Source organism: Plectrocnemia conspersa, unplaced genomic scaffold, assembly GCF_051122295.1.
Source record: "Plectrocnemia conspersa isolate PC_06_02 unplaced genomic scaffold, ASM5112229v1 ptg000013l, whole genome shotgun sequence".
NCBI lineage: Eukaryota > Metazoa > Arthropoda > Insecta > Trichoptera > Polycentropodidae > Plectrocnemia > Plectrocnemia conspersa.
This window is the reverse complement of record NW_028277177.1, coordinates 29,026,009-29,041,886: the sequence shown is the minus strand read 5'-3', so window position 1 is coordinate 29,041,886 and position 15,878 is coordinate 29,026,009. Positions and strand designations below refer to the sequence as shown.

The window sequence follows — 15,878 nt, the reverse complement described above, 5'->3', positions numbered from 1 at the left end:
TTCATTATTTATAAATATAATAATAATATTTTTAATTATAAATATTATATAATGAATTTACATATTTATAAATATTATAATATTGAAAACGTTGTTTTTATTACAATTTTTACAAATCTGGATCAAATATTAAACAAATTTCATTCCACGCGATATTTTTTAGTTTCTTGTCCATAAACATTTAACATTTTGTTCCAAAAACGGGCTTATCAATGATATTAACGACTCGCTATTGAATTACACGCTCGCTTGTGATACGTCTCTAAAATAAATATATAACGTGTGAATGATTGATTAGATACCTTTATCTTATTTTAACGATAAGCAATTGATACATTGATTGAACGACTTCTTTGTTTTATTTGCTAATGTAGCTTTCATTAATTACGTCACAGGTTAAGGGGGGAAGGGGGTCAGCAGAATTATGATAGAGGGGGTAAAGTGGTCTTTTAAAAATGTGACATCACGAATTTGAATTTGTTCATAAGGAAGCCTAATACATTTTTACTATTTTTTTTTATAAAACAGTTTTCCTAAGACAGAAATGTGATATATAATTCACTAAGCTTCAATATGTCAGCGAGTGATTTATTAACAATATATGCTTATGAATATTGAGTACATCTTATATTAATATTATACAGAACTAGGAAATTATTCAGCAACATCGCTTCCACACAAATTCATATCTTATACTATATATGATATTGCTGCCCTTGTAAATCAAAATAATTTTGCTTATGTAACGTGACGTAATAAGGAGGGGAGAGGGGTATGGAATGGTGTGACACATTGAGATATAGGGGGGAGTTAAAGCACCACGAAAAACCTGTGACATCATTTATGAAAGCCGCCTAAAGAGTATAGGTGTAGGTCCAGTTCGCTTCTGTGGCCGTTCGTTAGCAATGACTAAAAACGTCATTTGTTTTCATCTGCATTTTGGTTTAGGAGATGGGCTCTTTATATTCGCCTCGTGACTGATAGCATAATAACATCCAATGATTTTTTTTCTAATAATTTATACTTCTTTAGTATATTTTGTTTCAGTTGCTTTTAACTTAATAAAAAAATATATTAAGTGTTTTTATACTTAGCACTAGCACACAAAGGTCGGCACCAGCTTATTTAGCGCTTCAGATAAAATTAAATTGCCCCCCATCTCCCAAATATTATCAACCTATTACATGTGCTGATATACATAAAATACAGTAATAAAATATTACTATACTTCAAAATAAATTATATTTCACGATTAATGATAATTTAAAAAAAAATTGGCAACCACATAAAAATTGCCAACATGGCGACCACTCATCCGTTAAATACCATGATGTTAAATAAATGTTAATATATGTTCGAATATGCTTAAAAATATATTTTTTTGGCAGATAGGTGGAAATTAGTCATAGATTGAGCCGCTGCAGTCTTATCTAAAGTATATAATAGTTCACATGTTAGAATATGAAAGTGAACGGTGAACGAGGCAGCACTGGCTGTTGTTGTCCACCAAAAGAACCTGCTGTCCTCCACCGCCGTCACGTGCTGCTTCCAGAGTGCTGCCAAGTTTTTGCGATAATAAAATAAATACATATTTAAATAGGCCCCCGCATATTTATTAAAAAAGTAATTAATTATTTATGCTTGCTAATATAAAAGGGTACTTGTTAAATATATTGGTGTTACGCTAAGAAACCAATAGTTATGAACATTTACGTTTTGAAATTTAAGCAAATACGTTTTGAAATTTAAAATTTAGTTTGTTATCGCGGTATGCGAGTTTATTTCACAAACATCGGTTAAAAATCACAGTTAATTGGTATTTGTTGAATAAGCTCGCACAAGGAGATAAAAAAAATAAGATTTAAATTTTAAAACGTATTAATGTAGCAAAACGTTGTTAGTCAGATGTTTATAACAATCTAGTTTCTGAACGTAGCGCTGATATAATTTACAAGTATCAATAAAAGCGTAATTTATATATAATATAAAGTAATCTAAAATTATTTTTTAATTATGTAAAATATGACGTTTTTCTTGCACAAAACATATATTGTTTCGACCAAAAAAAAGCTCTGAGTTTTTGACGTTTATTGACATTGAGGAGATTTTTCTGTCATAGCATAGCAATGTCATTTCAGCATTGTTTAAAAACTGGTATCATGACAATATCTAATAGCTTTACTTATAATATAGGAAATTATACTAAACTAGCTTCATACTCGTTGAAAATTCAACAGACACTGATCAAATATATGGAAACGTTATGTGACCAGACGTCCTCGGAGGATTGTCCTTCTTAAAAATTTTGCCCTCCTTTTGACCTTCTGTTCTTTTTTGTTTTTAATGAAAGGAAAATTCCAAAGGGACCTTTTTTTTAAGCTCAGTAATTTCTCCTCAAAATAATTTTGGAGGTGGGCTTTGAACAAAAATTTTGAAATGACTTTTTCAGCTCTCAAGAATTTTTCCTCCTCAAACAAACAATTCCAAGACAGCCTTTGAACAAAAATTTCCAAGATGACATTTTTTAGCTCCTGTAATAATTTGACCTCCAACAAAAATTTCCATGATAACCTTTTTAGCCCCCGTAGAAATTTATCCTTCTCGGACAAAAATTACAACCTTTACTGGTGCGCCAATTAAAGATCTTTTTTGAGGAAGTTACTTTTTTTTGAATTTTGGTTTTATAATATAGCACAGAAGTTAGCAGATAGTATTATTATTCTTAAACAATTTATTTTCAAAGTCTTAAACAAAAAACAACCAATCTATGATGATTATTTGCCGTTATATATAACATATTTATATTTAATTCTTTAATTAAATATTTTTAATTTAGTTAGTTTGCTACTCTATTTAATTATAACTGTAATAATGACTAAATTTTGTTTTTGTAGAACCAGGTAATAATGACTATGAAACATTGCATTCTGTTGTTATTAAGGTAAGCGATAATACTGCTTCAAAATAGCATATATTTAAGCTATCATTCACTTTTTAGGATGAACATGATAGTGCTGATGAACATATAGTAGATGTAGATGACATGTTTGAAGCAGGTTGGATATATTATATATGATACACAGTATAGTATTACTTTATGCTATCTGTAAATTATTAATTTCAGAAATGCACGATGTTAAAGATGTACTTGATAAAAATGATAATAAGTCGGACATTTTATATTCGATTGACTATTTGAAATCACACGTAATAATGGGATCGAATGTGATATCTAAACTTGTCTAACAAGTAACGTTCAAATTTATCATATTTTTTAGAAATGGAAGACAGAAAAATATGAAGTCCATTCAGAAGGTATTAAGTTAACATGTGCTCATTGCTATAATCCATTTATTGAAAAGGTGGCTCTTATAGAGCACCTAGAATTACATTCAGATTTGTGGAACTATAAATATGATAAGTGTGAGATAGCATTTGAAAGTTTCGAATGTAGCAAATGTGGAAAATCGTTCAAATCGAAAGTAATACTCAAAAGGCATATGATTGTTCATAGTGATTCTTGTGATTTTGAATGTGACAAATGCAATAAGGCATACAAATCAAAATGGTACCTTTTACAACATATGAATGTTCATAGTGATTCTTATAATTTTGTATGTAGCAAATGTGGAAAAGCATCAAAGACTAAATATAGTCTCACACGTCACATGAAAATTCATAGCGATATTATTGATTTGAAATGTAACAGCTGTGGAAAAGCATTCAGGAACAAGCACAGTCTTTCACAGCATATGAAAATTCATAGTAATATTTATGATTTTGAATGTTGTAAATGCGGAAAATTGTTCAGACTCAAGTCTAATCTTAAACAGCACATGAATACGCATAGTAATAATTTTGATTTTGAATGTAGCAAATGTGAAAAAATGTTCAAAAGTAAGTATTACCTTACAAGACACGTGTACTATAAACATAGTGATCATTTTCAATTTGATTGTTTTGAATGTGGAAAAATATTTAAGACTAAAGGTGAACTTTCGCGCCACATGAAGATACATAGTTATATTTGTGATTTTGAATGTAGCAAATGTGGAAAAGCGTTTAAGACCAAAGAAATTCTTTCGAGACATTCGAAAATTCATCGAGACTTTTATAACTTAGAATGTAACTATTGCGGAAAGACATTCAAACGTAAAGATTACCTTTCAGTGCATATGCAAATTCATGGAAATTCGTATAATTTTGGATGTAGGATTTGTAAAAAATTGTTTAAAATGAAGTCTAATCTTACCCGACATATGAAAACGCATAGTGGATCTTATATCTTTGAATGTGACTATTGCAGCAAAAGGTTCAGAAGAAAATATTACCTAACAGTTCATATCAAAATTCATAGTGATTCTTATTTAAATATGAGTAAGGAACAAAATCATTCAAAACATAGTGAGCTTTTGAAATAATGCTGTCCAAACCATATAAATGCATTTTTATGGTTGATTAATAATACATAAGCAAACGAGACAGGTAAAGTTAAAAAGTTTTTTGTTATTTGTTTCTATATTTATACATTTTATATATCGAAATAATTATGTTTAATAAAATTTTAATATAAATATATATATATTTTTTTTTTAAAACAACAATTAAATAAGATCCCATGGTATAGCAACACAGTCGGCAGGATTAGATATTTGGCTCGGCGGGAGAACGACTACCAGTCGACCCCATAACATTTATTAATTTCATGTGTGAGATCAAAGGTTGAGATTGCGCAATATTATCGACGAAAGTCGATTATTTATGGGTTTTATTTCTAGTACAAAGCACATGATACAAGCGTTTTAAATAGAAACAGTCAACTTCTTCAAAGCCCGTATTATTTCACCAATGGCGATGGGTAGCAATTACACACAGATTGAGTCGCAGCAGTAATATTTTCATTAAAAGTTTTTAATAGTTTACAAATAATGTTATATGCTAATATATGCGAGTGGATGAAGCACCACCGGCCGTTGGTTTCCCGTCGAGGTCCATCAAAATAAGGTGCTGCCTTTCGTCACGTCAGTGTTACCAGAGTACCATCAAGTTTTGGCCATAATAAATAAATTAATAAATGGATAAACAGGCCTCCCTCATTTAGTGCAGACTGCACTAAATGACCAAAATATCAGAGCGCAGTCAGTAAATTTCATGGATAAACTACGGGCAGCTGACTATTAACCCCCTTTTCCTTTTTTCAGCTTAAATTTTACTTGGAACTTTGCAAGATGGAATTCAATTAGTCATCACAGTTCGAAAATAATGTATTAATTGTTTAGTCAAATAGCTTATTATTGTCATTATGTATATATTAAAAATAAAAAAAAAGTTTGAAATTGCAATTTCTAGTAATTTTTCTAAATAATCTAACAACGACGTTACTACTCGCTCCAACATTTAAATCATCGGGAAAACGCGCAGTTGAATTATTCTCTGTTCCAGTGTAAATTTCAAATTTATGACAATAACCAGAACTTCTAGAGAGAACAAATAGTTTATATTCTTATTTGTGGGATTTTAGTAGCAAATATTGTTTCAAATGATGGCGAGTTTTCGAAGAACACATGCGTTCATCAATTCAAATTATTTATATATCGGTGATAATCTTCTCGTTAATGTGAATCTTTTTCCGGCGAGCAATTTTTATGTTTGGAAACAGGAAATTCGAAACTGCACAAGTGTGTATCCGTGTATTGTCCTGATGGAATGTATTTTCTTGATTTTTTTCACTTAACCGGTCGTATCAAAGCGTATAATATTCTTTATTTATCGTTCCCCTTTTTCAAGGCAGTCAATGTGGATGATTCCGCGTGCATCCCAAAAAAACATGTCCATCACCTTGCCAGCAATTTCACTGCTTTCGCCTTCCTTGGAGCCGGATTGTTTTCAGAAGCCCACTGTTTCGACTGTTCCTTTTTTTCTGAAATGTAGTGGTGAGTCCATATTTTATTAACGGCTATATATCGACGCTCATGTCATTTGGACATTTTTTTATCTGGCAGCACTATTATAACCTAAAAGTGTTTTGGCATGTTACAATAATGAATTCTGAGGACAATAAAGCTTTTATATGTTTATACGAAGACAATATCGATGTGGAGGGTATTGACTAATTTTTATATTAAATTCAGTTGTATGAAAATTTTGGTTTTAAATATATAAATTACTTTTAAGCTTTTCCGCACAAGTTAAAGCAACTTTGGGAAGGAAATTGGACTTGTATATTGGACGAAGTTTTGAAGAACGTTATAACCTCGCCGACATTATGCATCTCGCAACTTAATAATTGCTTAAAAGATAAAAACCACGAAGAGACTGTGGCAATTGGAATTGCATGTTTGAGCGCCTTTTGTGAGATCAATTGTACAGGACCGTGCGATAAGTTGAACTTTAACAACGAGTATTTTGGAAACAATGATGTCTTTACTCTATTGGTATCAGACGGAGAAGAAATTTACAGTACCATAGAATGCCCCGAATTATTATGGATCGCTTTAGAAACATTCAATACATTACCGAATGACAATATGGTAAATAGATATATCTTTTTTATGATTGTGCAATGTTTAATTTATATTAATCGTTCCAGATTGTAACTTGGTGGAAATTAAGATGTTACTTTGCACATCAAAAAATATTGGACGAACTCAGTCCATCTTTGCTGAGCAAATTAGAGGATCTGATATCTAAGCTGAAGGTTTTTGAAGAAGAAGAATGTGACATGAGAATGAAAATATTCATGAACATTGACATAAATCAAGTTTATGTTTACTATGGAAAAATTCAAGAATCTAAAGATTGTCTAGATAAAATACAAGAATATTCCGGATTTGTTTTGGATCTTAAAGGTATAAAACAATTAGTGTTTTTTTTAATTTATTTTGCGTCTAGGAGATCGGAATAAGATGATTACCACAGATTAGGGTTTCCTTGATTTTCCTAATCTCATGGTTGATTATTGTGATAAATAATTAAAATAAAATCGAGCTAGTCGTTCATAGTTACATATTTTTATTGTAAACTGTAATAAGAGTTTTAAATTAATAACATATTATAGATGTTAGCAATTTACAGACTTTGACTTCAGTCTGTTGTCTAACTAGTTATTTAGTGGTTGTTGGTTGTGGTTACCCTGTTGTAATACATTAGGCTAACGACTGTCATACTGCAATCGAAGATTTACAATAAATATGGCTATACAAGAATATTTTAAACCGGTGTTTTTCATATTAGATCAGATCAATTTAGATCAAATCTCATATTTCTAAAAAATATTTATTAGATATGCAAATTATATTCTAATAAAATAAAGTTTTAAAAAATTATTTCAGGCGCTCTAGGAATGAGAACTAAATATCAACAAAAAGCAGTGGCACAATTGATTTTAAACATCACCAAAATGAAGGATTCTTTAAAAATACCGGCATTGGAGACTCATTCTAAATCTAATCTACCTATTCCGATGAAACTTTGTGACGATGTACGATTAGAAAACATTAAATACTTAGACATAGATGATAACAGCACCGAATTGACTAGTATAGAACAACTCATATGTTTAAACACCATGTATGTATTTTATAATATGATTTCATTGAGATTTATATCAATAAACATCAATATTTCAGTCAATACTTACATATTTCTCAACCGAAGGACGAAATTTTGAATGAAGAACTTTTGCCGTATATAAATTTGTTATTGGATCAAAAACACGGACCATGGGCTGTGAGAGTAAACGCCTTGCTCTTAAAGTGTCGATTGGAATCGAAGAACAAAAGAACAGTTGAAAGATCGATGATGCAGTGTGAAGAGGTTGTCAAAAGCTTTGATTCTCAACACCCGAGTGTGATCAATAGATTGTCTTATGTGTGGGGTAGTGGTTTGCCGCTTAAAATACATAGTAGCGCGCAACTAGCCGATCTTTTGATTAGTATCGGTTTAATCAAAGCAGCTTTGGATATATATTTAAAACTGCAACTGTGGGAAGACGTTATAGCTTGTTACACAATATTGGAACTGCGACACAAAGTTAGTGATTTACATTTATTTGTGTCCAGTGTTAGTAATTATTTTTTTAATGAAACTATCTTTTAGGCTGCTGAAATTATAATACAAGAATTAAGTAAAAAGCCTACTGTGAAGCTTTATTGTCTGCTCGGTGATGCGACAGGTTTGTATAAATCATTTAAGGAACAAACCCCATCAGTCTATGAAACCCGTTTTAATTTCAGACGATGTTTCAATGTACAAAAAAGCTTGGGAATTTTCCAAAGAAAAGAGCGGCCGAGCTCAGAGACATTGGGGAAATTATCTCTTTTCACATAAAAAGTACGAAGAATGCATTCCACACTATGTAAAATCATGTGAAATAAATTCATTGCAAGACTCTGTTTGGTTGCGGTTAGGGTAAGCAATTTATTCCTTGCAAGATGTTTATATAACTATATATATAATCTTATATTATATTCATATATTCATTATCATTACAATTCTAGTTTTGCTGCTCTAACGGTGGAAAATTGGGAATTATCTGCCACTGCTTATAGAAGATACACATATTTAGAGCCACATTTGTTTGAAGCTTGGAATAATCTAGCTAAAGTGTATGTAAAGCAAGGTAATAAGCAGAGAGCTTATAAAGCTTTGAGTGAATCTTTAAAGTTTAATTATGATAACTGGCAGGTGAATATATTACACTGTATTCAGTGAAACATTAAATCGATAGATTAATACTATTATTTTAAATACAGGTTTGGGAGAATATGGCCTTGGTGAGTTTAGACACAGGTCATTTTGACGACGTAATAAGATCATATCACCGATTATTAGATTTGCAGAAGAAATATGTAGATCTTGAAATATTGACTTTATTGGTTAAAGCTGTGGTTCGGAATATATCTGACGCCGATGGAAATGGAGCAAAGAGGTAATATATTTTGTTTTGATTTATTTTTGTATATTATATAAATATAAATTTTAGACTGCAATCAAAACTGCTCGAATTATTTGGACGTATTACTTCAACTCATAATAACGATGCAAAAATTTGGGAGTTATACGCAGATGTAAGTCCCGATGATTTGTTAAAAGCACAGAGATTGACTAAATCTTGTAATATGACAATTCAGGTGTGTTTTAAACCAGCTGTAGTTGCTTTTAATTTTATTTTTTATAACAAATCTTATTTCGTTTTAGAACTCAAAATGGACAGAAGGTGAAAACATTACTGAAATGTTCACTGCGATGGATAGAGTAGGGGATTATTGCTTAAAAATAGCAGAAGATAGTAGTATAGCAAAAGGACAGGTTGTGGATGTATTATCTTCTGCTCGTTTATTATTCCAAGCTGTGATTAGAGTTATAGCAAAAGAAAATATTACTTCATACAATGAAAAAATATCAAATTTTAATACAATATTGGAAAGAATTACTGCAGATTTAAGAACATTTTTGTAATCATAAAAAAACAACATGAAAATGATATTTTAAAATAAATACGTTTTGTAAAAGAAAACAAACTTGTTCTTTAATATTACGGTATTTAACTTCTTGAGTATTTTGCTGAACCTGTTACTAATGAACAGTTCGCGATGGGCGAATATGCCGCCCTTTGATATTTTCAAAATTTGGTCACCTTAGTTTAAAACGTAGCTTATTTGCCATTTTCTAATTCATTTGGAATATGACCAATACAATTGTTAAGGCCAATGGCAGAGTCGAACCAATAGCGCCTCGTGCACCAGAGTCATCGTCCGTTTGACATTATTTATTGTAAGCCCCAGTAAACGTCGCAGGTAAGCAGAAATAAACTTACTTTTGCTGAAAGCGAGCGAAAAAGATTAAATATCCACAGGAGCAATATCTGGAGAATTGACCATACGTTTGAGGTACGAATGATCGTTGTGGTGTTGTAGGGTTATCATGTCGCCGTTTGTTCACAAAAATTGATAGCGTGTGTAACTGATACAGTTGAGAACCCTGTAGCTACGCTGGAAGCACCGAGGCGAAGCGGCAACGGAGGATTTACTTGATTGGCGACGCAAAAAAGTACGTGTCGTGCTTACCGGCGCCTCGTTCGCCCGGCCCCATGATCATATAAATAACGGTTACACGTCAAAACACTAGTTCATTATGTCCACGGACAAAATTTTCATACAACAGAACGTTCACGCGACAAAATGTTCATCCACAAAAGGTTCACACGTTCAAAAACGATTTTTTTTACGAATATAATCGTGTGGTAAAGATTTACACATTAATTATTTGTCGGATGGATATTGGCGGGTGGAAATTAGATACAGATTGAGTCGCTGCAGTAATATTTTATTGAAATATATTTTAGTTTACATGTTATTGATATAGTAATGAATGGATGGTGAACGAGGCAGCACCGCCGATGTCTATTCGTCAAAGTCCACCAAGAGAATGTGCCGCTGTCACGTCAGTGTAACCAGGCAAGTTTTGGTCATAATAAAATAAATACATATATAAATCGGCCCCCACAATTCTTTCACTGATTAATAAATATATATTAGATAACACAGTCTAATCGAAATTTATTCACAAATTACAAACTTCGTCATAAGAAATTTATTAATAATTACTAAGATAATTATTGAGCAAGACGTTTTTAACTTTTGGACCTTTCCCACTGAATTCAGATGATTGAACTTTGTTTGCGGTGAATATATGAGCTTGTTCGCTAATTTCTGCAATGTTTAGCGGTTCTCCACTCAGATAAAAGCTTTTAAACGCTATTCTATTAAATTCCTTGAACGCCCTGATTTATTATTATCACAGTATTGATGTTATGAGCGACTTCTAGAGCATCACAACCACGATTAAATTTGTAAATTAAATATACTTTTTTTGTCAAATTGTAACCTCTATTATTTTAGGGTACGGCTTTCTTACTAAGAACGTCATTTGAATAGGGAGGGTAGGCGGGGTCATTTGGGGGCGTTAAAACAAGATTGTCCCCATTTATTTCATTGACCTTTTTTAGTTTTCCCAGAATCCCGTTATTTAACCTAGCACATTTCAGCGTCGCAATATGAACAAAAAAAGTTTGACGGCATTTTTTTAGCAATCACTAGCATTCTGTATTTCAACATAGCACATATCAATATCCCATAATCTAAAAATGACTGAAATGACGTTTTTTGGTAGCTGCTTATGTATCATAAATATGGTAAGCATAGTTTTGGCACAATCCGGAACTTCTCGGTATTCTCCCCGTCATTCGTTATGCGAACGACGCTCTTTAAGCGAGTCATTTTTTACAGTTTGTTTTGCTCGTTATGCGAATTTCTTGTTATGGGAAGTGCTCGTTGAGCCAGGTTCCACTATACTACTTATAACAGAAAAAATGTGTTTAATGTAACATAAGCAAAATAAACGACGCAAATTTATTATACAACCTAATTTAATATATTTTTATTTTTATGAAAATTTAGTTTTTCAAGAGCAAAAATCGTGGTATTACGGCCAAAATATACTTAGTTGTCAAAGTTTGACGTATGTAGGGTGGAAGCTGTCACGCTAAGTGGTCATAATCGATCTAATAAAAAATGTCGTCAAATCAGGGAGATATAATTGAAGGGTTCCTCTGCCCAATTTGCAAGACTGATCTGAAGTCGCAAGAGCAACTGACAGTTCATTTCGAATCGATTCACAACGATCAGGACGTATTGAGATCATTGAAAGATATTTTTGGAAAAGCCAAGAAAAAAATTCTGAATCTCGACGAGAAAGACTGGAAAGAAACGTTTGACAGGACGCTCAAGTTTGTGCCCGAAGAAAACATAGACTATCATGAGATACAAACGATAGGTTGTATCAGAAACCATTCTGATTACTATAAAGCCGTACGATCAGCGAAGCAGGAGAAATACGCTGCCGAAACCAATAAACTATTAATTAGACTAGATAAACTTGTGGCAAATATGCCGACTGATCAATCGCTTCGCAAAGCATACGAACAAGAAGTACGAATCATGTATTACATTTGTCATAGAGTTGTATTGACAAGTTAATTATTTTTTAGATAGTACCGTGGTTAGACGGATCTTCGGTTACGCTGTGTCCTGGATGTACAAAGCAGTTTAACATAGCCCGTCGCCAACATCACTGTCGCTTATGCGGTGCTATATTGTGCAACAATTGCTCCCAATTCTTTGATTTAAACATTGCGAGTAAGTGTTGTAAAAGTGATTTTTGATAATAATAAGTTCTAATTATAAATTTATGTTATATAGGATGTATGATAGATCCGTCGTTGAACATCAATAAGCTTCAAAGCAATACCGATTTATCAAAGAACGGGCTTCGATTGTGCGAGCATTGCTATAATTTGATTGAGCTACGTAAGCAGCTGCAAGATAGTAGGAATTCAAAAACAATTCTAGTGACGGGGTATGAGCAAATGCGTAGCTTGATGGAGCAGACGTTACCAGCTATTGCAATGTATTCGAAGGTAATTAAAATTAGTTATTGCTTAACTTTGTTGTATTACTTGTATTGTTAAAGCTTGCTTTTAGATGTGTACCAGTCTGAAAGAAGGCGAAATGACATATCACTTATCCGACATGAGTATTTTAAAGACAAAGATTGCTAAGTACGCCGAAGGCATCGATAGCTTGAGTAAGCAGATAATATCTTTGCAAATCGCTCCTCCCGGTAGTCAAACCACTCAGTTGCAAAAAGCGATCAGACAAGCTGCTGCGTATTTTGTAAAAGAGGAAATTATCAATTTGCCGCCTGTTCCTAGTGAAGCTGAAATTTTAGAGATACGTCAAATCAATAGAGCAAATGCTGAAAGGAGAATCGAATTGGAAAGAAGGAGATTGGAGAATAGTCTAGTTAAGAAACAATATGGCGATGAATCGTCGACAAGTCGAGGAACGTCTCAAGAAGGCTGGACGGTAATATATCTTTAAGTATTAAAGGTCCAAAGTGACAAACAAAAACAATTTTATAATATTTATCAACAGACATTTTGGAAAATTATTTAGTATAATCAAGGCCAGTGTAAATTTTTGCGAGGCCCGAAAAAATTACATTAAGACAATTTTAAAACCATACAATTTATTTATATTACATTTTATTTTAAGCATTAAGGGCTATTTTATAATCTTTACATGCATTACATTATATAACAAAAAAATATTTTTGTGCAATAGTTTACTAATGTAAGTAAAACATTGTACGATTACTAAGTAAGGAAAATCACTTGAAAAATTCGTTAAGAGTATAGATGAAGTTTAACTTTTTTTGTAATGAGAAAATCATTGAATAAAATAATCCGTTAACGGTCAAAATGAATGCTTAAATGAATTAAATTACAATGTGTTAACAAACAATAATTGTTATTAAAAGTAAACATATACATATTAATGTATATTCAAATGTGACATTGAATCATATAGCCACAAAAAATATATATACTAATTAAATATTTACCACAGTACTTAAATCAATAAAGAATGAGTTTTATTTAACATTAAAATAATTTAGAAAATTTGAGAACATAGATAAAAAATGTTCTATATATTCTTTGCCTTTTACACAGCAAAATATTATTACATTTTGTAAGATTATTACTATTCCTAATTTTAACTTGTAGGTAGTGCAAAAGGAATCGTTCTTAGAAAAAGATGAAGAAGATCCACTGGTGGAGCAAATGAATAGAATTAGAGAATATATTAAACAAGCACGTGAAGAAATGAGATTTGAAGAGGTATTTTTGTGTTGTAATATGATTATTTATCAAACTAAATTAATACATATTTATATATTTCTTTTACAGGTTGCTATATTAGAAAGAAATCTGAAGGAATTGAAGCAAGAGTACAGCAGAAAATCTCTCAATGCTTAATGAAATACCAAAAATCTAATATTAATTAATATATATAATATTACTTAATATATTCAATACTCAATTTACTACACATTTATGATTACAAACAACTCGCATGCACTTTAATCATTGTACGTTTATTTTTGTAATCGGCACCAAATAAATAGTTACTAATTACAAAATATGTGTTTGCTTTGTGAATTTTTTCAACAAGTCTGGTTTGATCAGTAGCACCTGTTTAATGGTATCGATAAGATTGTTTTCGTTACCTTCGAATCTAACCATGCATGATAGATTGTAAACGTGTATTCCGCCTTTCAGATCGCCCGTGATGAGGTTCTTTCCGTCCATCGTAAATTTCATTTTAGTTAACTGCGATAATTTTTCATCTATCTTCATCTTCATCAGTAACATGTTATAAGAATTGTTTAAGTCCCATAGATAAATATTTTTATTACTGATCGCTGCTATGATCGTCGAATGTGTCGGACAGAACGCTGCGAATTCTACAGTTCCTCCGGTCTTTAGAACTATTAAAGGCTCGTATATGCCTTCAATCCATATTTTAACACACCAATCGGCGCCGCATGTTAAGAATATTTTATCGTTGAAATTAGAAAATTGAATATTACTTATTGGACCGTCATGTGCTTCAAAAACGTCGATGTATTGATGCAAATTATTCATGGAACATTTATAAACGTATCCGCTGGTAGTACCGATGAAATAAATGTCTTTTAAAGATAAGTGACAACAGAATACGACGCACGACGAGTTTCTGGTTATGGAAATGCTGTCGATATCTTTTTCTTTGATTTCCTGCTCTGGTGGATCGCCGTTCACTTCCATGATTTTCATCAACTGCGTTTTGATCAATATCTTTGTCTTTGTAAAGGTGAACTTATTTATTTCTCCGTTATCTTCTATAGATATCAATTGTTCGTCTTCGGCGAAGTAATGCCACATGATCCTCCAGATGGGACCGTACGACGGAGAAACACTTCTATCGTTATGAGCAATGATCTTCTTCTCTCTGTGTGTAATGTCTAAAACTTTTATATCGCCATTATAAAAACCAATCGCTAATAGATTGGAATATTTCTTAGAAAATCCCATACTGGTGACCGGAGTCAAGAATTTATAGATCCGCTCTGGATGCATCGGGTTTTTAATACTCCAAACGGCAACAAATCCGTTCTTATCGTCAGTAAAAAAGTATTTACCATAACCGATAGCCAAAATATCATTATTTTTATTATTCCAGCATATTTCAGTCACGGCCAAATTGTGAACGTCTTCACAGATAAACGACCATAGGTGTAATAGCTTCTTATCTTTGCACTGTTCCATCAAAAGTCCTTTAAAAAACTCGTGTTGCGTTTTAAATATATTATTAGATAAAACCCGCTCCATTATGATAGTAGAATTAAACAACGATATCGAATTATCTAAACACACAAATGCGTCTTTATCTATGTCATCAGATTCTAAAGAGCGAGACGTTTTTAATTTGTGTACTTTATCTCCATTTTGTTTTTGCGCCGCGAACGAATCGAACATATCCCATTTCGAAGCGAATGCGTAACTATTCTTCAGTTCGATATTGGGAATGCTTGTAAATTTCATTCTCACAATGCGCTCAACAGTTTGAGTTTCGTTATTGAGAGTCTTGCGATTTCTGCCTTTGCCGATCGATAGAAAGTCATACTTTATATTATCTTCTTCAACCGCAGTGCCATATTCAGATTTTTTATCGACTGTTTTACAAGGCAGCTCAAACAGCAAGTAAGTGATTGTTTCAGTCAATATTATAACGATTTCTTTAGGATATGTTTTTTCAATAGACTTTGATAGATTTTCATCACTGATTATATTTTCAGATTCTGCTGGGACTTCCATGGGTAATATTAAGTCATCCAAACTAATTTTTACCAACTTTTTTGGTCTATTTTGATCTTGATCAGTTGTAGATGTTTCAGATGATTGCGGTATTGGCTCATCTATACCTGAAATAAAA

General features: G+C 32.0%; 4 protein-coding genes across 4 annotated transcripts; 3 read left to right on the top strand and 1 right to left on the bottom strand.

Annotated features, from left to right (window-relative positions):
- Positions 1-1,997: 1,997 nt before the first annotated feature.
- Positions 1,998-4,546, top strand: LOC148227779 (uncharacterized). The gene is made up of 5 exons (XM_088202706.1): positions 1,998-2,154; positions 2,895-2,941; positions 2,999-3,056; positions 3,125-3,207; positions 3,279-4,546. The coding sequence occupies exons 1-5, from the start codon at positions 2,127-2,129 to the stop codon at positions 4,419-4,421; spliced, it is 1,359 nt and encodes a 452-aa protein (XP_088058832.1). The 5' UTR covers positions 1,998-2,126; the 3' UTR covers positions 4,422-4,546.
- A 1,457-nt stretch (positions 4,547-6,003) lies between these two features.
- Positions 6,004-9,521, top strand: LOC148227778 (tetratricopeptide repeat protein 27). Its single transcript, XM_088202705.1, has 11 exons — positions 6,004-6,102; positions 6,175-6,530; positions 6,590-6,848; positions 7,332-7,569; positions 7,629-8,031; positions 8,098-8,173; positions 8,235-8,409; positions 8,499-8,685; positions 8,754-8,929; positions 8,984-9,131; positions 9,199-9,521. The coding sequence occupies exons 1-11, from the start codon at positions 6,042-6,044 to the stop codon at positions 9,457-9,459; spliced, it is 2,340 nt and encodes a 779-aa protein (XP_088058831.1). The 5' UTR covers positions 6,004-6,041; the 3' UTR covers positions 9,460-9,521.
- Positions 9,522-10,314: 793 nt separating this feature from the next.
- On the top strand, positions 10,315-14,043 carry Rbsn-5 (Rabenosyn-5). The gene is made up of 6 exons (XM_088201526.1): positions 10,315-11,990; positions 12,050-12,197; positions 12,261-12,478; positions 12,543-12,926; positions 13,628-13,741; positions 13,811-14,043. Exons 1-6 carry the CDS (start codon positions 11,574-11,576, stop codon positions 13,877-13,879), a joined length of 1,350 nt encoding a protein of 449 aa, XP_088057652.1. The 5' UTR covers positions 10,315-11,573; the 3' UTR covers positions 13,880-14,043.
- On the bottom strand, positions 14,036-15,836 carry LOC148227776 (dynein axonemal intermediate chain 4). Its single transcript, XM_088202046.1, has one exon. The coding sequence runs from the start codon at positions 15,758-15,760 to the stop codon at positions 14,036-14,038; it is 1,725 nt and encodes a 574-aa protein (XP_088058172.1). The 5' UTR covers positions 15,761-15,836.
- Between the last annotated feature and the right edge of the window lie 42 nt (positions 15,837-15,878).

Excerpts from the sequence above, each read along its gene's own strand:
- LOC148227779 (XM_088202706.1), top strand. The coding sequence starts at position 2,127 with ATGTCATTTCAGCATTGTTTAAAAACTG. Across the intron at positions 2,155-2,894 it reads TCAGCATTGTTTAAAAACTG|AACCAGGTAATAATGACTAT; the intron begins GTATCATGACAA and ends TTGTTTTTGTAG. Across the intron at positions 3,208-3,278 it reads TTGACTATTTGAAATCACAC|AAATGGAAGACAGAAAAATA; the intron begins GTAATAATGGGA and ends CATATTTTTTAG.
- LOC148227778 (XM_088202705.1), top strand. The coding sequence starts at position 6,042 with ATGAATTCTGAGGACAATAAAGCTTTTATATGTTTATACGAAGACAAT. Across the intron at positions 7,570-7,628 it reads CTCATATGTTTAAACACCAT|TCAATACTTACATATTTCTC; the intron begins GTATGTATTTTA and ends TCAATATTTCAG. Across the intron at positions 8,032-8,097 it reads TATTGGAACTGCGACACAAA|GCTGCTGAAATTATAATACA; the intron begins GTTAGTGATTTA and ends ACTATCTTTTAG.
- Rbsn-5 (XM_088201526.1), top strand. The coding sequence starts at position 11,574 with ATGTCGTCAAATCAGGGAGATATAATTGAAGGGTTCCTCTGCCCAATT. Across the intron at positions 11,991-12,049 it reads GCAAAGCATACGAACAAGAA|ATAGTACCGTGGTTAGACGG; the intron begins GTACGAATCATG and ends ATTATTTTTTAG. Across the intron at positions 12,198-12,260 it reads CTTTGATTTAAACATTGCGA|GATGTATGATAGATCCGTCG; the intron begins GTAAGTGTTGTA and ends TATGTTATATAG.
- LOC148227776 (XM_088202046.1), bottom strand. The coding sequence starts at position 15,760 with ATGGAAGTCCCAGCAGAATCTGAAAATATAATCAGTGATGAAAATCTA.